The sequence below is a fragment of the Gopherus evgoodei genome, chromosome 6, assembly GCF_007399415.2.
Source record: "Gopherus evgoodei ecotype Sinaloan lineage chromosome 6, rGopEvg1_v1.p, whole genome shotgun sequence".
NCBI classification, from domain to species: Eukaryota; Metazoa; Chordata; order Testudines; family Testudinidae; genus Gopherus; species Gopherus evgoodei.
This window is the reverse complement of record NC_044327.1, coordinates 47,642,604-47,665,423: the sequence shown is the minus strand read 5'-3', so window position 1 is coordinate 47,665,423 and position 22,820 is coordinate 47,642,604. Positions and strand designations below refer to the sequence as shown.

General features: G+C 41.3%; 1 protein-coding gene across 7 annotated transcripts in view; it reads right to left on the bottom strand.

The window, feature by feature from the left end:
* AOPEP (aminopeptidase O (putative)) overlaps window positions 1-22,820 on the bottom strand; it is a 350,923-nt gene that overhangs the window by 129,970 nt on the left and 198,133 nt on the right. For all 7 annotated transcript variants that reach the window (XM_030566094.1, XM_030566098.1, XM_030566100.1 and 4 more), the window contains 3 exons: window positions 13,776-13,878; window positions 13,549-13,656; window positions 5,090-5,133 (listed from right to left, as the gene is read on the bottom strand). In XM_030566094.1, the coding sequence (XP_030421954.1) occupies window positions 5,090-5,133; window positions 13,549-13,656; window positions 13,776-13,878 (255 nt within the window). The remainder of the gene's footprint in view (window positions 1-5,089; window positions 5,134-13,548; window positions 13,657-13,775; window positions 13,879-22,820) is intronic.

Below are 22,820 nucleotides of genomic sequence, written 5' to 3'. Positions count from 1 at the left end.
CCCAAGAAAGTAAATTAATAAAAATCTAGGAGGCAGGATCCACTTGTGTAGCCAAGTACATTGAAAAATTGGAAATTTATGAAGACATGGAAGGTGGTTACTAGGTCATAGTTATTAAAGTTACAAATAAAGTTACAAGCTATACTTCGTCTGTAGTATATTATGGAAAATGTAGCTTTATTTTTTATCTTATATTTGTTTTGCAGAAGCAAATGAAATAACAAAAATCAAAAAAAGCCAAAACAAATACCCAAAAGTAACAAAAGTTAATTACTCAAGAAGACTAGCCACACAGAGCTCAAGCAGCTGCGATTCATTTATCTGGAGCTGATGAAACACACCTATTGTAACAGGAGTTTAAAAACACTGAGAGTTTGCATGGCTCACATGTTGCACAGACATGAATAGGATCAATTTACATCGGGGGCTAAAGATCATGGGTCCTGGGGGCAGTAAACCTACTGGGAGTTATGATCAAACCTAATGCAGTATAATGCACAGGTACAAGAGAAATCAGTTTTTTGTTTGCTTGTTTGTTTTTATGATAGCAGCGGATTTTGAAGCTAAACAGAAGAAAATAAGATGCTTCAATCATGTGTGAGAAGCATTTCAGGTTTGCCAGAGGAAGGCCAAGACAACCTGAGCCTCCAGGACAGAGCAGTCCACACTAAACAGGAAAGCTCAGGAGGGCAGACTTGGCAGACTGAGGCAAGCACTGATATTAAGGCCTGGTCTTATCTAAAACTTAGATCAACCTAGCTACATCACTGAGGGCTGTGAAAAATTCTGTGCCCTAAGCACAGTACATAAGTCAACCTACCCATAGTGTAGATATGGCTAGGTCAACAGAAGGATTCTTCCATTGACCTAGCTACCTCCTCTTGGAGAGGTGGATTACCTACATCAACAGAAAAACCTCTTCCACTGATGTCATCATACCCTTAAACATCTGTTAGTTGCTCTGGCCCTTAGTCCTTCATACAAAAAGTTCCTTAGCAGAGAAGAGGCAGACCAAGGAGCCTGCAAATATATAATGTCCTCTACCCTTTCTGGTCCTGGCCTCCTGTCAGAGGCTATTGCCCTGGAGGAGAGTTTTCAATAGCCAAGCTCCCTTCAGAACTGAGCCAAGGCAGAATGTGAAGCAGTCCTCCAAACCAGGCACTTGGGCTATGTCCACCCTTACCGCAGTGTATAGACTACAGGCACTACATGTGTAGCTACACACTGCAGTGAAAGGCAGGCTGTGTCCACTGTTGTCACTGTGGCAGTGAAAGGCTCTAGAAAGGGCAGGCACTGGGGAAAGGCTCTAGCACTGTGGAGTTTTCAGAGCATTTTCTCACTGCTAGAGCCTTTCACTGCAGCAGAGAAAGGCTTTGGCAGTGAGGAGGCAGTAGGACACTACACTGCTAAAAATAGCAGCGTAGATGTGCTTGGGTGTGTAGAAAGCCATGCAGGGCCCACACCCTGGGGTTTAGATGTGTAGGGCACTCTACTCACATAAGCCATGCATCACCACTTACACTATTTATACCCACGCTAGCTGGGTGTGCAGAGTCTGTACTCTGCATGCATAAGTATAGACACCCCTTGAAACAATCTCTTGTAGGTCTGAAAGGAAGACAAAATCAATGGGGATGTCACTTGGGAGGTTGCACCTGAATGGAGAAGAGTCTCTTCCATGCAGTTGCCAATCAACAGGTATCAACTGAAAAATCATCTGTGACTAAATATTAAAGCCCTCCTATACTGGAGGGAAACTCAAACTTTGGTGCAAGAGTCGTTTAGACCTCACCCGATGTACCCAATAACAGAAAAATAATTAGCATTATTCCAACATATAAACTACATAAAATTGCCATGTTGTCATATGACTGGTTTCAGTCAATGATAATCTAGGAATTCTCATTGCCAAAATCTACAATGGATCAAATTCTGTTCTCAGTTACACCAGTACAACACTATTGTCGACAGTACAGGAAGAAGTGAGGGCAAGAAGTTGGCCTAAATTTATACTATTAAGCATTTTTATAAGGGTCACTACTTCATCACAAACATTAGGAGCTGTGGGTGTTTAATATCATCCAACTAATGGGCTTTTCTTAGTATTAAAATGATATTTGATTGGGTTGGGTAGATTGCCATTTTTGTGCCAAGAGGCTTTTTAGATTTAGCTCTGATGTTTAAATGCATTTCATTCCAATCCTGGAAATCATGTGTGACGGAAGATGTTTAGACACATTTAATTTTGGAAGAACAATGAATTTGCTTCTGCTCTATTTTACTATAGTTATTAAGGTCTATACAAATCATAACAGAGAATGTCCAGTATAGAAAAGCATCATTACAACACACAAGGAATAAAAGCTCTGTTTACAGATGACCTTTTGTTATTCTTGGCGTTACCACTGATCTCTACTGCCAAAATCACACTGGCTGCAGACAAATTCAGGTATATCATATGTCTGGTTACAAAATAGATTACCATGAATCTGAAATTCTGTCTTTACATTCCACAGGTGTATGCAAGAACAACTGGAGCCACACTTCATTTGCAGTGATCTTATTAAAAGTGAAAATATCTTGGCACATATCTAGATCAAAAATTGGTTTCCTTGTTCAAATAACACTTTGTACCACATCAAAGCATAGGAAAAGTGAGAAATGGAAAAAAAGAGGGTTTAACAAGAAATCTGGACATATCGTCATTAAAATGAACTAACAACCCTAACTAGACTTATTTTTTTCTGACCACTTTTGAGCTAGAAAACCACTTCTCATTATTTAAACAAGTATTATTCCTGATGTATTTTTGGAAAGATTAAAAAAAAAAAGAGTCTGGGCTAGATTCATAAATTCCAAAGCCAGACCACTGTGATTATCTAGTCTGACCTCCTGTATAGCAGAGGCCATAGAACTTCTTCAAAATAATTCCTAGAGCAGATCTTTTAGAAAAACATACAATCTTATTTTTTAAATTGTCAGAGATGGAGAGTCTCCCGTGACCTTTGGTAAGATCTTCCAATGGTTAATTATTCTCATTGTTTAAAATGTATGTATGATTTTCAGTCTAAATTTGTCAAGCTTCGACTTCCCACAATTGAATCATGTCATATCTTTTTTTGCTAGATACTAAACTCATGATGCCACATAATAAATAATCTGATTCTTTCCAATATTAGAGACAATTTTTAAATAGCTGATATTTAACCCCTGGGTTACAGAAAAGTAGCACATTCACAATGCTCTCGGGGAACCCACCTTATAAGGTACTGAAAACATCCTGACTTACATGGGAAATGAGAATACTCAGTAGCTCACAAGTCCTGGGACACGAAAGAACAGCAGAAACTGAAAGTTTCATTTCCACCATCTTTTCTTGGACTCTCCAAGGTGTGAAGCAATTACATAACCTTTGAAAAATCAGTATCTACAAAATGTCCACATTTCAGAATACGTATTCCCCTACACTACATTTACCACACATACCTCTTTAGTAGTCGACTTGCATTCAACTGAAAATATAATTGTCAAGATGCTAATGCAAATGTTTGTTGGTGGTCAACAGGAGACATCCCCTTTATCGCCCTCACTCTATTATCTCCAATGATCTTGGGCCATGAAAATATGGTAGGGGTGGAACAGACTGGAGAAAGTCATATGTCTCATCCAGCATGCAAAGTGTACTGGTCCTTTATTTCCAATACACAGCAGAACTGTGATCAGTAAAATGATTCAAACACACTTTATTTTGACCACTTTGCAAAAAACAAAGCAGTTTATTGTCAAACCAGCTCCCAAATATTTTACAGGACCTTATGTAATAATTAACCCTTTTACAAAAATAAATCATTCTCTCTTCTCCATATTTATGACTGTGGAAAATAAAATTCAATGACACCAAAAAGGTAAAAAAGGGGGCTTGGTAATATCATTTTTCTTGGTCGAAATGTAAACTTTTTTTTAGAAAACACGTCAAACTTGATAAAACTTGGCAATATTTCTAATTTGTGTTCTCAGCAATGGTCGAGAGTTGGCAGTTGGAAAGAGACATTAGTTATTAAATTATTACTCTCCCTATCATGAGGTATAAAAGGTATAAAAGTCCTGAGAGACTTTGTAATTTTGATACTGGATCTAGCATACTGCTCATCATGAAGCAGGATTAATCTGAAGTTTCTCAGATGTTTTCAGCAGCTGAATATACAAGAACAAGAGTGCAAGAAATTAGAATGAAGACTTCTAAACCTTCTGATTAAACAGTGAACCAAGCAGTTATGACTGTTTATAAATGGAAAAATTAATTGACCATATGAAGGGACACTGATGTTCAGAAACACGCATGCAACTTTCACTGAGAACAGTGGGATTTGTGCAAATAACTCAGAGAGCTACCTTGGCCAATAAGCTTTATCAGCTATTGCCAACAATATTTCTTCCATTTCTGTTTTTCCTTTTGCATCTAAAATGCTAACCAACATCTTCTGTTTATTTTTCACAAGATCCACTTTTTGTTTCTTGTAGGCTGAACTGCTGTTATCTATTATATAACAATGAGCCAGATTCGGATCCCCTTACACACTTTGAACTGCACCTTATTCCTCAAGACGTCCCACTGGAGACAATGGGATTATTCATAGAGGAGACCATGGGGATTACTTGTGGAATAAACTGTACTTTTACTTAAATAAGGATAGAAAAATTTGACCCAGTATTTGGACACTGGCAGTTGCATGGTTTTAGGGATGGGTGATTTTGTAGCTAAAGTACAGAACAGGGGTTATTCAAAGCTCTACTACAGACTTCCTTGTGTAACCTTGGGTGAGTCACTTGAGGAAAAATGTTCAAGGGTTCATAAGACAGTCATGCACCTAATTATTTAATGTTTAGGTGCTACATAAGTATGATGTATCCTCAGTATTAACAGTACTATTAAAATATCTTTATGCTTACCTTTCCTGTCAGAGGTAGGGGTGTGTGTGTGTGTGTGTAATATTAGAACCCCCCTACGGACATCTCTCATTGGCATAACTCATACTTAGAGCTGATTTCTACTCCCTTCTTTATCTTTTCTAACCTGACTCTCACATACCCTTTTTGTTCTGGGATGTCCTCCAGCAGCATGTAAAGAAAATCCTGGAAAAGGAACAAAAGCACCACAATTAATATCTCTATCAAAAGATTCACTGTGTCTGTGTCACTAGCAAAAGAATTTAAACAGCTGCAGATAGGAGACTGATAAGAAAAATTTATGTCTCATCTATATTATTACTTTGTTCAATTGTATAGATAACATACATTTTGTCTGTTAGTTTTCCAACCCAGTCAAGCTGAAAGGTGTTACAAGTTAAAAGAAAAAGAACCTGAAAACACTGCTCACTGTTTTAACACAATTCTACATTCTGTCTTTATTGAATCTATTACACACAACAACAAAATTACATTAAAAGAACTTTAATTAAGGTTGCGAATTCTAGCACCCAAAACTTAGGAAAAGTTAAGAAATGCTGAAATTAAGGCTGTCTGTGTAACCTTACTTTGGCCTCCTGATGTGTCTGCATAAAGATACAGTCTTTAATTATACAATCACATACTTCCTCCCCACCCCCAAAAGGCACATCCTTAAAGTGTCAGGCAACCTTAATAATAGGTGGTGCAACCAGCCCAGCCTAGAATAATACAGTTCATTCTCTTTATAAAGTTACCGCTGGCATACCAGAAGTATTCTGGCACTCATCACTTTAAACATAATCTTATTCTTTATAACAATCACTTTGATACAACACACTAACTACTCGGCTCCCATAAGCAGTTTTCAGGAGAGACGCATTATTAAAAATAACTCTCCATTTTTACTGTCTATTTTTAACTAGCAGTAAATCAAGTTTGTTAATATTAACAGTATCTTACTGGGGACAAGTCTTTTAGCCTAGTGATGCTGTGCACTGCAGCACAGATTGCTTAGTATGATTCCTGAAAGTGAGCTCTTGCTCCCTTGGCAAAGAGTGTTGTATTGAAGGCAGCAAGTTTGATTCTTAGGGAATGGGTATACCATGTTTTGCTGAATATGTGGTTTGAGCACTGTCCTGCTAAACCCAGGATTCTGAGTTCAGTCCTTGAGGGGGCCACTCAGAGATCTGGGGCAAAATCAGTAATTGGTCCTGCTAGTGAAGGCAGGGGGCTGAACTCAATGACCTTTCAGGGTCCCTTCCAGTTCTAGGAGATAGGTATATCTCCATATATTATTCAGAGGGAGCGATAGCTCAGTGGTTTGAGCATTGGCCTGCTAAACCCTGGGGTGTGAGCTCAGTCCTTGAGGGGGCCATTTAGGGAACTAGGGTAAAAAGCTGTCTGGGGATTGGCCCTGCTTTGCGCAGGGTGTTGGACTAGATGACCTCCTGATATTCTATAATACATTGTTAAAGGAGAGGGAGTACCTAGTTCAAAGTGTCAGTAATGGAATTCAGGCCAGGTCAGTACTGTTGTCCAAAAGATTTTACCATTTGTTGGCATCATTACAGCTGTGACAGGGATAATACAAATCTGACTGAAATTTATACAGAAACTTCAAATGTTAATCTAGCCAGATCCCTTGATCTGCTATCTCATCAGTGTTTTATAATCTATTATTAGCTGATATTTCTTGTCCTACTAGTATTTTCACATTGTATGTATTATAGTCTCAGTTACTGTGAGACAAAATCTCTACTTTTTGATTCAGGCTCTTCTTTGTTTTCCAAGAAGATAATGAGAGGAAATTAAGAAGAAGAAAGACAATTCATATACATCTATTAGCAATAGATAGCATTTTACAATTTTCCTTGAAATTAGAATGCTCCTATTATTTATCGAAGTTTATAATGAATGTATTTCAGGGTTCTGAAGATAGGTATTTAGTACTAGGAACATAAGAATGGCCATACTGGGTCAGACCAAAGGTCCATCCAGCCCAGTATTCTGTCTACCGACATTGACCAATGCCAGTTGTCCCAGAAGGAATGAACCTAACAGGTAATGATCAAGTGATCTCTCTCCTGCCATCCATCTCCACCCTCTGACAAACAAAGGATAGGGACACCATTTCTTACCCATCCCGGCTAACAGCCATTAATAGACTTAACCTCCATGAATTTATCTAGTTCTTTTTTAAACCCTGTTATAGTCCTAGCCTTCACAACCTCCTCAGGCAAGGAATTCCACAGGTTGACTGTGTGCTGTGTGAAGAACTTTTATTTGTTTTAAACCTGCTGCCCATTAATTTCATTTGGTGGCCCCTAGTTCTGGGAACAAGTAAATAACTTTTCCTTATTCACTTTCTCCAAACCACTCATGATTTTATATACCGCTGTTATATCCCCACTTAGTCTCCTCTTTTCCAAGCTGAAAAGCTCTAGCCTCTTTAATCTCTCCTCATATGGGACCCATTCCAAACCCTAATCATTTTAGTTGCCCTTCTCTGAACTTTTTCTAATGCCAGTTTATCTTTTTTAAGATGAGGAGGCCACATCTGTACGCAGTATTCAAGATGTTGGCATATATAAGGGCAATAAAATATTCTCCATCTTAGTCTCTATCCCTTTTTTAATGATTCCCAACATCCTATTTGCTTTTTTGACTGCCGCTGCTCCCTGCATGAATGTCTTCAGAGAACTATCCACAATGACTCCAACATCTCTTTCCTAATTAGTTGTAGGTAAATTAGCCCCGAACATATTGTATGTATAGTTGGGGTTATTTTTTCAGATGTGCATTACTTTACATTTATCCACATTAAATTTCATTTGCCATGTTGTTGTCCAATCATTTAGTTTTGTGAGATCTTTTTGAAGTTTTTCGCAGTCTGCTTTGGTCTTAACTATCTTGAGCAGTTTAGTATCATCTGCAATTTTGCCACCTCACTGTTTACCCCTTTCTCCAGATCATTTATGAATAAGTTGAATAGGATTGGTCCTAGGACTGACCCTTGGGTAACCCTAGTTACCTCTCTCCATTCTGAAAATTTACCATTTAACCCTACCCTTTGTTCCCTGTCTTTTAACAAGTTCTCAATCTATGAAAGGATCTTCCCTCTTATCCCATTACAACTTAATTTACATAAGAGCCCTCGGTGAAGGACCTTGTCAAAGACTTTCTGGAAACCTAAAGTACACTATGTCAACGGAATCCCCCTTGTCCATATATTTGTTGATCCCTTCAAAGAACTCTAATATATTAGTAAGACATGATTTCCCTTTACAGAAACTATGTTGACTTTTGCCCAATAATTTAGGTTTTTCTATGAGTCTGACAACTTTATTCTTTACTATTGTTTCAACTAATTTGCCCTGTACTGACGTTAGACTTACCTGTCTGTAATTGCCAGGATCACCTCTAGAGCCCTTTTTAAATATTGGCATTACATTACTCCAAAGAAGGGCAACCACAAATTAGCATCTACACCATATTCTACAGTAGGTAGTGATAGAGGCACCACCCATTTCTTAGAGGGTGTGGTAAACTGGTACTAGGAGCCAGAGAGGGAAACAGGTGGAGGGGGGACTGCGAGCCAGTAAGTGAGGGAAGAATAAAATTGGATGAGGAGCCAAGAGGAATGATAGAACTGGCTGGGCAAGGAGATTAGGTACCATTGGAGCTAGGTGAATGTGGTAGTGTATAAAGAAGATGAATCTGCTGAGGAGCCAGGGTTCTGGTGGATAACTGGGACTGATGTTTAAGGAGTCGGACTGAGATAAGAAGTAAGGACAGGTAAGGAGAATGAGACTGGAATGAGGTGCTAGAGGTGGAGAAGAGACAGGACAGGGAAAGGGACAAGTTGGAACTAGAGGACAGAAGAGTCTGTAATCACTAGAGCACCTGGAATGGCACCCAAGATTCATGCACCATTCCTCTGCTGTCTGCAAATATCTGTGAAACTCACTAGCAAAGTGTATCTCATCCCCCCCCCCCCCCCCCGTGCCAGTCCACACAGAGAATTGCAGTCTATTGCTGCTATTAGTTACTCTATTAACTCAAGTAGCAGAGATCTGGCTGGTGAGTCCAAAGGTTCCTACCATGCTGATTACTCATGTGGATGTCAAGATGATGCCATACAATTGAATTTATGTTTTTTCAGCTTGTTTTTTAAAATGTAGAAAATTAGACACAAAAACATTAAGTTAAAACAACATTATTAGGGTTGCAAAGTCAAGCAATCAATAGTTAGGAAATGATACAGACAAGCTTAATTCTTACTTTTCCGAACTTTAGAGTGCTTGACTTTGCAATCTTAATAAGGTTTTTTAACATAGTTTGTGTGTGTATGATTATAAATAAAGTGAATGTTCACAGAGTTTATAGCAAGCATATATGCAGAGAAAGAAGTCTTTAAAAAGCAATGCACCTGTAGATAATCAAAGAGTCTACGAGCATAGCATAACTTGATTAATTAGATTTAAAATGGCACTCAAATATTTTAAAACTAAAATGTAGATTTTGCTTTAGAAAGGACTTTGATAAAACTTGATTTTAATAGACTTCTTTCATTAATTTCATTAAGTTTTAATTTCAATAGATTGTGCTTTAATATAAACATTCCCTTCACAGTTTTAGCAATCAAAAATGGCAACAATGTGTTAGTGCAGGGATGGGCAACCTTTGGCACACGGCCCACCAGGGTGAACACCCTGGCAGGCCGGGCCGGGCCGGTTTGTTTACCTGCCGTGCCCACAGGTTCGGCCGATGGTGGCTCCCATTGGCCGCGGTTCACCACTCCAGGCCAATGGGGGCTGCGGGAAGTGGCGCAGGCTGAGGGATGTGCTGGCTGTGGCTTCCTGCAGCTCCCATTGGCCTGGAGTGGCAAACCACGGCCAATGGGAGCCACCATCGGCTGAACCTGCAGACGTGGCAGGTAAACAAACCAGCCCGGCCCACCAGAGTGCTTACCCTGGTGGGCTGCAGGCCAAAGGTTGCCGATCCCCGTGTTAGTGAATGTGAAACTAACTGGATTGAAGTGAAACTGACATCTATTTCTGTGTTCCAACCTCATTTAAGTGCAAAAGCAAACAAAGGCTCCAATCCTGTAATCTGCTCTGGACAGGGAGTCTTCTGAGCCTACGTTGAGCCCCATTGACATTAATAGGTATTCACTCAAGCTCAGGGTCTTCAAACACGGAAAAGTTTCCAGAACTGGGGCCAAAGGGTATAAATATATTTCAGACTCTAGTTACTTTAAAAAGCAATCCAGAAGTGTCTATGCACAAAAATGCTCAAACACTGGCATGTCTACATTTCCACCTCCAGCTGCCATATTTGTATGAGCAAATGAGCAAGACAAACACATAACTATTAATTTGCAGGTGTAGATACCCATTTATCATACAAAATTGTGGTAATAGCTTGAGTATACGTAAGTGTGCATGTGTGTGTATATGTATATACATACACCTTGGTCTCTATTCACTGAAAGTTTGCCTTTTAAAACTTTGTCGTAACAAAAATCTGGGATTTAAAAAGTGTTGTTTGTTTGTTTTTAAGCAAGACTGTTTCTGTGCCACACCAGATTAGAACCTAAGCAGAATGCAGGAGCAGTTCAGGTCCCGGATATTATTATAGCAGATGGAAGTCTATGAAAATGAAACTTTGCAAACAACTTGATTCCTAGTGTGTTCTTTTTCCACCATCAAATTAAACAGTAGAATTAACTGCAGTAGTGAAATCAGGAACTTGTACTCATTTATTTCTATATCACTCCATTCATTATAAAATTCTAATTCAAAGCAGTTACTAAATGAATTCTCCCATAGAAAGTAAAACAGAAGATTTATTTTTAAATCCTGCTAAAAGATTCCAGACTTGCTTTACTCGTCTGTTGTTACTTCAAGCAAAATAAACAAAAACTACGATTAGAAACATACTAAGCACTGGCAATCAAAAGAAGGAAAAAAAGCAAACTGATTAATGTTTCACATCTGAAGTCATTTCCTTGCACCTGCAGCTCTCATCTAGGAAAACTACTACAAATATCACTGAAAACAAGACTTGTATTCAGAAAGTAGATAATTATTTGCACTGTGAGTTTTTACTGTCTCTCTTCCTCAGAACTCTTAATGCTGGGAACGCTTACAATTGTTTTGGACAAGGCAAAAGTATAAGACCGTATTTAAATTTATCACTTGTGCCTTTATTTTAAACCTCTTATTGCTTCAGTGGTGACAGAATACTGTACTTTTCAAGAAAGAACCTGAATAAGAAAAGTTGGTAGAAAGTTTTAAATACAGTAATTACTTCTGATATCATGTATGCCTAGCTACAATTAAATGCCAAATACCTAAACAAATGCAACATTAAAGTTGAGATTTTCAGAGAAAAGAAATTCAGAATTAACCATAACTCTGCCTCCTTGCATTTTTATTACATAGTTATACAACAAAGATGCACCAACAGAAAATGCTACTTATGTGTGTCTAGAAATGTACAACGAATGTTACCTAAGGGTAAGATCAAACTCCTATTCAGTCTTTCCAGTAACTTTGGATTTTGGCCTTCAATGAACTGCTGAAAAAGTACCAGAAGTGTTGCAATGGTATTGTGACTCATTCCAGCCACCTCTGATTCCCAAACATAGACACTTATGACTGTTCAAAGCATCAAACTTTAGTGTGTCTTTCTGGTGTAAGAAAATACACTATGACTGATGCATTTTTAAGAAAACATCCATAACTTTACTATTTCAAAATCAAATATCTTCAAACAAAGGAAAGCATGTTTCTCAATCTTGACTAATCGCACGGCCAAGTTTAAAGTTTTAAAACAAAGTCTTCTTTGAGTTAATTATATTCAAAAAATGAGTCTTGAGAAATCTTAGATGAAAAATGCCATATAGTCACTCTCAACTCAAAAATGGCTCCACAAACTACTATGAATACTTGCTTCTGGGATGAGAACAAGCATGAAATGTTTCAGCTTGTGAAAGAACAGCTGGATACACTACAAATTCACACTTTACAGCAGAGCATTGGAGTGAGAGGGAAGATTACTAGTAGATTAGTAGGACCACTGCAATATGATCTGGCTAGGATGACCTAATAGCTTAATGTGTTGGGACCTTCCAACATTTTGCAATATTTATGTAATTCACTAACTTAATTGATTTCCTGTCAGGCTAGTAGATCTAACTGCAACAAGCTGACTTTTTCTACCTCAGTCTAATACTTTTCCTGAAGTCAAATTAAGGGCATTTGCCAGTTTCTTGCTTTCTTGCAATAATTTTCAAAAAAGTTTCCAGCTGGTGTTAAACACAAAAACACTGGTGTTCACAGCTTGAGAGCCGTAGCATAGACAAGTCTTCGACAGTGATTGTTTTTTTTTTACTCTGTGCCAATTAAAACTCCAAGGAAGTCTAACTGACCTGATATTCAAAACAGCTGCAAGCAGTGGGAACCTTCTCTACCTTAGGGTGCCCAATGTTCCCTCAAGTGGTAGAGCTGTACCTTGTGTACACCAGACGAAACTTTAAGAATGGGTATAAGTACTACTAGCTTGTTCTTTTACTGGAGCAGATAGAGTCATGGAATAGCTTTTCCCAGCCTTCTTCTTTGGTTGCAGCAAGGTACAATATGAGACTAGGTAACTCTGCACAGAAATAGTTAGCAGTTAGGCAGCAAGTCTCTTCCCTGAATGTCTTCAGCCTGGCTTTAAAAAGAATCATCCCCTTTCAGAGTGGATCTTAAAGCCACCTTTAGCAGTCACTATTTTTCCTGCCCTTGCTGATTACCCAGTTTAATTCAGCACATAACTGCTTCCAATGTTCCAAATACACATACAAGTCCAGAATCTTGAAAGTCCAATGCAACAAATGTAAATGCAGGTTCTGTTTCCATGCCACCTTCAATGTATTTAGATGAAATTATCTGATACAGGTACTCGTACCTGAATAAATGGGTGCACATGAGTCAGTCTGACAGCAATGCAACTTCAAGACACTCAGACAACACCACAGTGATGACTGCACAATAGAGTACATACTATTATAAGATCAGATACAGTATCTTATATCAATTACACTAAGAACCGGTTTCTGTTTCCATTGATTTCAATGGAATATTTGCCACTGATCTCAAGGGAGTAGGATTGCATCCTTCCAGTATATACATATTATTTAGTTTTTACTGCTAATAGGAATTTATATTTAGTTCAAGTGACAGAGGTCTGTACTTCTGGAGCAGGATGATCTCAATTTATACCCCTTGTTGCTATGAAGTGTTGAATAATAATACATACATACATATTGCTTGTAGAGCACTTTTTATGCAAGGTTCCAAGTGCTTTATAAAGGACAATAAATATCATCTCCATTTTACAGATAGAGAAAATGAGGCACAGAAGTGAAGTGTGACTTCCTTTAGGAAAAACGGAGTTCATGTTGGAGCTTAAAACAGAATCCAAGTTTCCTGACTCAATGTCCTATACCCTATCCACATTTTAAATGTCCACAACTAGTGATTAAAATAGTCAAACAAAAAATAAAAGTCACTTATTTTTCAACAAATTGGAAAACAAGCACCAGCAGAGTACCTGAGAAAGGATCAGTTGTCCATGAAACTTCTGCACAAACTTTCTTAAAAATTCAAAATATGTAGCCTCTCCAATTCTCTTGGCTAGAGATTGCAGAAGGAAATAGCCCTGGAAGAAATCAGTGCCAAAGACAAAGATGATGCTATTAATTAAAGGATACACAAAAATAAGTGTTTATAAATGTGTTGGTAACATCAGCTTCAGTTAGGTCAGTTTTGCATTCTTACCTTCAAGTAATGAACCTGCATGAAGATTTTTTCTGCATTAAGACCGTGTTTGATTATGCATGTTCCAGACTCACTCACTTCTCCTGTGTTCTCTTTGTTTGGCCTAAAATGATTGCAAATCAATTAAATTGCGGACAAGTGAGTAAAGAACTAATGCATTACAAACTTTCATTGCCCAAAATGATAATAATAGGTTGGTATCTTCAGACACTACTCACTAGTACATTAGTCTCTGTTCTATTTTGGATCTGAATTTGTGCTAAATAGCTTAGCAGTTCTCAGCTGGGGGTCCACAGCCCACTGGGGGACTGCAAGCCATTTCAGGGGGTCCGCAAACCAGAGCCACTTGGAGCCCTGGGCCTGAAGCTTGGAGTTCTGGTGCCCTGCAGGGTGAAAGCCCTGAGCCCACATGCCCCATAGGGCTCAAGCCCTGAGCCCAGGCACCCCACAGGACTGAAGCCCTGAGCTCTGGTACCCTGAGCCTTGACAGAAGCTGCCCTACGGGACTGAAGCCCTAAGCTGCCCCCACAGAACTAAAGCCCCAAAGTGCTAAAGCTCTGAGACCCCATCCTGTGGGGCAAAACTCTCAAGCCTTCCATCCCACAGGGCTCCTGAGCCCCACTCCCTGCAGGACAGAAGCACCCCCTGAGGCTGAAGCCTGGAGCCTCCACTCCCCCTCCCCCAAGCTCTGGAGTTTTTATTGCATGTTGGGGGAGGGGGGCTTTGAAAGAAAAAGGCTGAGAATCGCTGAAATAGCTTAGCTAATATGAAAAGAAGTAGAAATAACATGAAATGTATCCTTCTAATGTAATTTTGTGTGTGGCTGCACAAACAGCTGAGGTTAAACTGAAAGCCAACACTAAGCTGGTATATAGTACTTGCTCTTCCCTCCCAGAGGTGACATCACATTGCATGGCATTTCATTAAGAGATACTACGTAGACAGTAGTGTTACATTATGAACAAAGGCAGACAAAAAAAGGCAGAGATATTTGAGATGGAGGTATATGGGAAGGAAGGATATTGAACTCATTATATCCGGCTACATATTTCACTTTTCATACCTGAACAGAGCTTAACAGCTCACAAGACTATACCTGCAAGAATGAATGGCCTCTGTCATCTACATTTAATACACTACAGAAAAGTATAAGCCTTCCATTCTTTTTCTTCTTTGGTTTGTCATTTTGTGTGCATGTCAGCAAAAAAACAATCAAAGCTTTGAAAGAGAGAGCCTGCCACACAGAGCCTTGGGGATTCTCAGTCAGACAGACAGTAATATCCAGGACAAATTCAAACTATGTTAACTCCTTAGTATTGGGTCTTCAGATTGCCAAGCCTCAATAGGCATGACGGAAGCCCGTACTAGTTATTAGTGCCTAGTAAGTTTAATCACAGAGAAGAAAAACTAAAGACAAATTATGCAAAATTTCCCCCTTCATCTGTAAATGGGGTCTTCCATACCACAGCCACAGTACTGAAGTACTAATTCTTTCTTGTCTTCAAACTTCTTTCCAAGAGGTCCTACACTGAGGCCACTGGGTGGCCAAGGAGGACTTGACAGCACTTCTTTAGGAGTCTATCAACATGACTGAAAACAATTCTGGAGACTTTAAATATAGTTTTATTATCAGTGAAAGTTGGCAAACTAGCAGTTCTGGAAACTTAAGCACTATTTTTCCCCTCCACAAAATAGGGACAGCACAGGTAGCAGCAGTCTAAGCTTCCTTTTAAACACCATTAATATGACTCTGAGGGACCAACTAAGAGTCAAGTCTCGATACCCGTTTAAACTTTGGTCTTTGCTTTGATTGCTAACAAAGATTGATACAAGCAGCTAATTTTACTTAATCCAATGAAGAGACAACAAATATATTTGGTTACTAATAACCAGTCATTATTCACTTACAGATGAAAGGGACATATCTCGTTATTAGTCCTCTGAGCCATCCCCTTCTGTAAAGTGTGTGCATCTGTATTTAAGAACAATTAGACAAACAGAACTTAATCCACATTCCATAATTCACTTAGTACAACCTATTTCAGTGATTCCCAAACTGTGGCACATGAGAATGTTGTAAATGGATGCCAGACACTCTTAAAAATAAATTATTCAGTTTCAAATCAACAGTGGTTGCATGAGCTGCAGCTTGCCAGAAAGTGGTTTTGAAACAAAATGCATGTGCGTGGACGATTTTAGCCATAATGGTGAACACATTCACCAACAATGCTAGCACAATAGTTTTATTAGTGGTGTGCTGTGCACCGTGGCTGTGCAGATGGGCACTGTGCTCTCATCTAATGAGATGGATTTCTACTGAGCTTAGCCTTCAGCTTGTGCCACATTGCACAACTCAAGCCATGAGGAAAACTTGCAAAGCCCTATGCCACATCACCGGAGCTCCTTTTTTCTGAAAGAGAACATGCACACAGCGCTAGTTCAGAGTGTAGGCAAAACTTGCAGCTGCCAGGAGCATGCTGCGTCTGTAACCTGTGCCTTACAGAGGCTGCAGCCTGGCCCCTGCTAGGCTGTGAGGCAGGGGGCACATGGGGAATTCTCTCCTGTCCCTGCAGGGAAGTTGGGGATGGGGGTGATTGGTTGGTTTGGTGAATAAAAGCCTAGATACAGGGCTGGCTCTTCAGCAGCAAAGCAGTTGGTCTTCTGCAGCTGGAGTCTTCACCAAGGAGGATGAACCCCCGTGCAATTTCCCCAACACTGCAAGCATCTAGGAGGCAGGGCCCTGCTTCATTGGGAGTCCGACGGGCAGAGAAGCAAAAAGGCTTCATGGAGCTGAAAGTGCCTGATACTCTCACTTCCAGCTAAGACGCACCCAACTCTCTATCTCAAGGCTTGGCAACCTTTCAGAAGTGCTATGCCGAGTCTTCATTTATTCACTATCATTTAAGGTTTCACATGCCAGTAATACATTTTAACATTTTTAGAAGGTCTCATTCTATAAGTCTACAATATATAACTTAACTATTATTATATGTAAAGTAAATAAGGTTTTAAAATGTTTAAGAAGCTTCATTTAAAATTAAATTAAAATGCAGAGCTCCCCGGACCAGTGGCCAGGACCCAGGCAGTATGAGTGCCACTGAAAATCAGCTCACGTGCTGCCTTCGGCACACATGCCATAAGTTGCTTACCCCTGCTCTACCTCTTCCCCTCTCTGAGCTGCCTTCCATTTAACACACACGCACCCTTCTCACTAATGGCACTTTTTTTGTTTTCTCCGAGAACTACTCAAAATGCTTTGTATTTTTCTTGATTTAACTTTTGTAAAAAGAGAACCAGACTGAAATTTGGCTCAAATTCAACAGTAATCAAGGTAAGAATTAGCAAGAACTTCAAACTTAAATCAGACAAGTAAAAAAAAAAAAAAAAAAACCAACCGATTGAATGTACTTCAGTGACATACCAAAAAATTTCAGCGGGAGGCTCAGAGTTTTAGCCCCTCGGGGCGAAGGGCGGCTTGGAGCTTTAGCTCCATGGGGTTGGGGGGTTTGGGGCTTCAGCCGCATGGGACAGCTTCTGTCAGGACTCAGAGCTTCAGCCCCATGGGACACCTAGGCTTCGGGCTTCCTGCTTGGCAGATCCCCTGAAATGGTTTGCAGCAGATCCCTGCTTGAGAACCACTGGGTTAGGACACTCACCTAGGAAGTGGGAGACTGAGGCTCAAGTCCTTGCTCCACCTGATCCTGAGCAGGACTTCAACCTGGGTCTCTTACATCCAAGGTAATCATGGTCTATTTTGGGGAGGTCTCTATCTTGCTTTCTATTTTATTTTATTTTTGGTTTCACTCCACATCAGAAAGAAAACAAAATATCAATGCCTCACAATTTTTCACTGAACTGTATTCTTGTTTTTTGGATAGCCCTAGTTATAATCAAACATTTTAAGCTTCTTCAGGTATTTATTTTACTAAAGAGTCCATAAGTACTTAAGGTAAGCTTATTAATGCCTAAAATAAAAATGCACAAAAAGGAGAAATAAACACGTGGTACTTCAAACATCAATTTTTCAAGCAGGTGGTACATGATCCAGTAAGGTTTGGGAACCAGTGGTCCATCTAATCCAAAATCATTTTTAATATGCAAGTATTCAGAGCATTACATTTCATACAGAACTAGAAAAGACAGTCCCCATTTTCTAACAGAAACATGACTGTGGTTCAGCAGAAGTTCATCAAACCCAATATGTTTTTGTGACACATTTCAGGTTTGATTAATTGGCATTTTCTAATGAAACCCCATTTCATCTGAAAATTCATGGGTCCCACAAGCATCAATTTTCAGTTTGGTCCTATTCAGCATCTACATACAGCCACTAGGTGAACTGGTCAGATGACCTGGACTCAAGGACCAGAAATATGTAGATGATGCACAACTCTACTCATTCTTCCCCACCTACAATCATACCACTACCACCAAGATAGCCAAATGCTTGGATCAGATCAGGTCATGGATGAAGAAGAGCTGGTTGAAGCTAAACCTGGGCAAGACAGAGGTAATAGTGGTGGACAGAGGAAAGCATTCTGAATTGTTTACAGTCATGGTGCGGTCTCCTTTGGTTGAAGATACACACCAACAATTGGTCAATTCAGTCTGTAGCTTAAGGAATGCTCCAGGACTTTTCACTGATGCTAAGCTCTCACATAGCTGTATCTTGAGTAAGGATCCAATTCTGTCACAGAGGTCACAGATTCTGTGACTTTCCAAGACTTCTGTGACTTCTTTTGGGGAAGGGCTGGTGCAGTTGGGCCACCCTGGGGCTGAGACAGCTGACAGCTAAGTTCCCTCTAAGCTGCGTGGCTGCGCAGCAGGCTATCAATAGCCATGCAGGCTCGTAGCCACAGGGGCCTGGACTGGATAGGAAGAGATAGGGGGTGTGCTGGACTGCGGCGGGGAGAGGCGCCTCTTCCCCGGCCCCAGAGTTGCTGCAGCTGAGGAGAGGCACCTTTCCCCACAGCCCAGGAACTGCTGCGGCTGGGGAGAGGCGCTCTCCACCAGCCCTGGGCTATTGTGGTGGGAGAGAGCTGGGGTGAGTCCTCTCTCCCCATCACAGCCCTGGAGAAGCCTGCACCTCAAACCTCTCATCCCTGGCCCCATCCCAGAGCACCCCCAGCTGGAGCCCTCACCGCCCTGCACCCCAACCCTCTGCCCCAGGCCTGAGCCCCCTCCTACATTCCGAACCCCTTGGCCCCATCCCCGCCATTCATCACCTCCATATTGGTGCACATAAAATTCATTCTGCACGTGGAGATAAAAAATTAGAGGGAACATTAGTTGACAGGTAGTCAGCCCCAGACCCGCTGGAACAGTTGACCAGTAGTTGGCCCCAGGCCCTATGGAACAGCGGCCTTGGGCCTGCTGGAGCAGTGGCTGGGGTTGGATCAGCCCCCCTGGGGCTGGAGCAGTGGCAGTTAGCCCCTGCCACAGGAGCAGCGAGACTGGAACAGCTGCAAGTCCCCAGAAGTGCTCTATTTGTCGTCCCTCCCCTCCTGCCCTGGGATTATCAGTAAAAGCCTGGGACAGGTTGCAAGCTTCCGTGAATGTTTGTTTATTGCCCACGACCTGTGCCTGACTTTTACTAAAAATACCCATGACAGAATCTTTACCATAAACATGAGTAACACCTTATCATCTCCGCTTGGTAGGACAGTGATTCTCAATCCACAGCTCGTGTACCACTGGGGTACACAGAGATCTTCCAGGGGGTACATCAACTCATTTAGATTTTGCCTAGTTTTACAACAGGCTACATAAAGAGCACTAGCAAAGTCAGTACAAACTAAAATTTCATATAGACAATGACTTATTTATACTGCTCTATATGCTATACACTGAAATAGAAGTACAATATTTATATTCCTATTGATTTATTTTATAATTATATGGTAAAATAAAAAAGTAAGCATTTTTTCTGTAATCATGTGCTGTGACACGTTTGTATTTTTATGTCTGATTGTGTAAGCAAGTAGTTTTTAAGTGAAGTGAAATTTGGGGATTCATCAGACAGTAATCTGGAAAGGTTGAGAGCCACTGGGCTAGGAGACACCATCCCATCTTGGAAAATGACCACCTAGTATTAGTTATTCAAGCCTTCATCACTTCTCAGATTGACTACGGCACTGCTACATACCAGAAGCCTTCAACACTTAGGAAGTCCACTTGGTCCCAGGGGCGGCTCCAGGCACCAGCGCAGCAAGCGTGTGCCTGGGACGGCCTGCGGGTCGCTGTGAGGGTGGCAGTCAGGCAGCCTTCAGCAGCATGCCTGCAAGAGGTCCACCGGTTCTGCGGCTTTGGCGGCGGGTACGCAGAAGGCACGGGTCCGGCAGATCACCCGCAGAAATGCAGCCAAAGGCCGTCTGATTGCCGTTCTTCGGGTGGCAAAAAACATAGAGCCGCCCCTGACTGGTACAGAAGGTTGCGGCACATTGTCTGAGCAATGCAGACTACCATGAACACATCAAAGCAGTCCTGCACCCCTGACTCAGACTTCCCACAGAATATTGAAACAAGGTTTTGGTCCTCAATGGCCTGGGCCAAGGGTATTAAAAGGCCATCTAAAGCTCCAGGATGAAGACTCTGGTTGACAGTTTTGCTCTTCTAGCACAATGGAACTCTCTACAATAAGGATAAAGGTCATCTATTGAAGAGACAGGGTTTTTTCAGGAGCCAACCTAAAACCGTGGAATGAATTCCTACAGAAACAAAGATCATCACAAAACCATAACATGTTCCACTCCAAATGCAAGGCGCATTTTTGGACCTTGCATTCTCTAACAAACATACAGGGGTGTGTGTGTGTGTGTGTGTGTGTGTGTAATTAAAAAAAATCCAAAACTAAACTCTTCATTGTACACACTTCTTTCCCTAAGGAGAGAACAAACATATGGCAGATGTTAGACATGTTTCTTAATGTATTACTGGAATGCATAGGTGCTAACTTCCTCTCTATCAGTGGTTACACGACCCCCCCACTCCGCCCTAGGCCCATCCCATCTCCACCCCTTCCTCTAAGCCCCCACTCTGCCCCTGGTCCCACCCCACTCCACTCCTTCCCCCAAGCTCACACCCCCATCCCGGTTCTTCCCACCCCCTGCCTGGAGGACGCCCGGTCCCCTCTCTCCCAGAGCCTCCTGCATGCTACTGAACAGCTGATCGTGGAATGCAGGAAGTGCTAGGAGGGAGGGGGAGGAGTTGATTGGCGGGGGCTGCTGGTGGGCGGGAGGCACTGAGGAGACAGCAGGAGCTTGGCTGCCAGTGGCTGCTAAGCACATGCTAATTTCTTTTTCCATGAACACCCACGGAATCAGCACCTGTGCTGGGGAGGGATAGCTCAGTGGTTTGAGCATTGGCCTGCTAAACCCAGGGTTGAGAGCTCAATCCTTGAGGGGGCCATCTGGGGCAAAAATCAGTACTTGGTCCTGCTAGTGAAGGCAGAGAGCTGGACTCAATGACCTTTCAAGCTCCATTCCAGTTCTAGGAGATAGGAATATCACCAATTATTATTATAAGACACTCATTTATTAGAGTGATACATGTGGTAAAATGACTGTGACTGACAACATCATCGACTCCATACACAACACCCTATCTAGGAAACTCTTGCCTACGCACAAACAGCTGAGGAGGTCCGCAAAGCAATTAAACAAATGAAGAACAATAAAGTACCAGGTCATGATGGCATACCAGCTGAAGTACTGAAAGTAGGGGGAGAAACACTGACTAACAAGCTTCATTTGCTGCTCCTCAAAATCTGACACCCTGAAGAAATCCCCGCTGACTTATGTAATGCTAACATCATCACCATTTTCAAAAAAGGACACAGGGCCGACTGTGGAAACTATCGAGGCATTGCCCTCTCTCCATTGCTGGGAAGATTCTTGCTAGATTCTTACTGAATCACTTGCTCCCTCTTGCAGAAGAAGTACTTCCAGAGTCCCAGTATGGCTTCAGACCATCACAAGGCACCATCGGATCAGTCAGGCAGATCCAGGAAAAATGTCAAGAACAACACCAGGAGCTGTATATGGCCTTTATTAATCTGACCAAAGCCTTTGACTCTATCAACCATGAGGCTTTGTGGAAAATCATGTTGAAGTTTGGCTGCCCAAGCAAATTTATCACCACTGTAAGATTCCACCATTACCAGATTACTGCCTCCATTCTGTGCCATGGCTCTACCTCAGAGTCATTTGTCATCCAAACTGGGTAAAACTGGCACCCACCCTTTTCTCCATTTTCTTAGCAGCTATGAAAATGTTAACCCAAGACCATTTGCCACATGGCATTGGCATCCAATATCACACTAATGGCAACCTCTTCAACTTTTCCCGTCTCCGTGCCAGAACTAAAGTAATATCGGCAACAATAACCAAACTCCAATATGCAGATGATCGTGCTGTAGTTGCACGCTCAAAGAAGGATCTACAAACAGCCCTTAATTGCTTCTCTGAAGCTTACAAAGGCCTAGGGCGAACTCTGAACATCAGCAAAACAAAAGTTCTCCACCAGCCAGCTCCCAGTCAAGCATCAGCCCCAGCAAGAAAGATCTACATTGACAAAGAAGAAATAGAAAAAAAGAATACTCTGCCTAGCTTGGCAGCCATCTCTCACAGAGGGAAGACATAGATGTCAAGATTCAGCACAGAATCTGCTGCGCCAGCTTTGCCTTTGACAGACTGTCTCAACGGGTGTTCAACATCACAACATCAGAACACATACTTGATTTTTAGTTTATAAAGCTGTGGTAATCCCAACTCTCTTCTACAGCTGTGAGACTCGGATGACCTATACAAAACACCTGAAAAACCTAGAACATCAGCACCAGCACTTTCTTTGGAGGATCCTCACCATAAAGTTCGCCGCACTAATGCCAGTGTCCTCACAGAGGCAATTATCTTCAGTGTTGAGGCCCCGATTATCCAGTACCAGCTGAGGTGGAGCAGGCACGGTGTGCACACGCCTGATGTATGCTTACCAACATAAAAGACGGTTACTTACCTTTGTAACTGTTGTTCTTCGAGATGTGTTGCT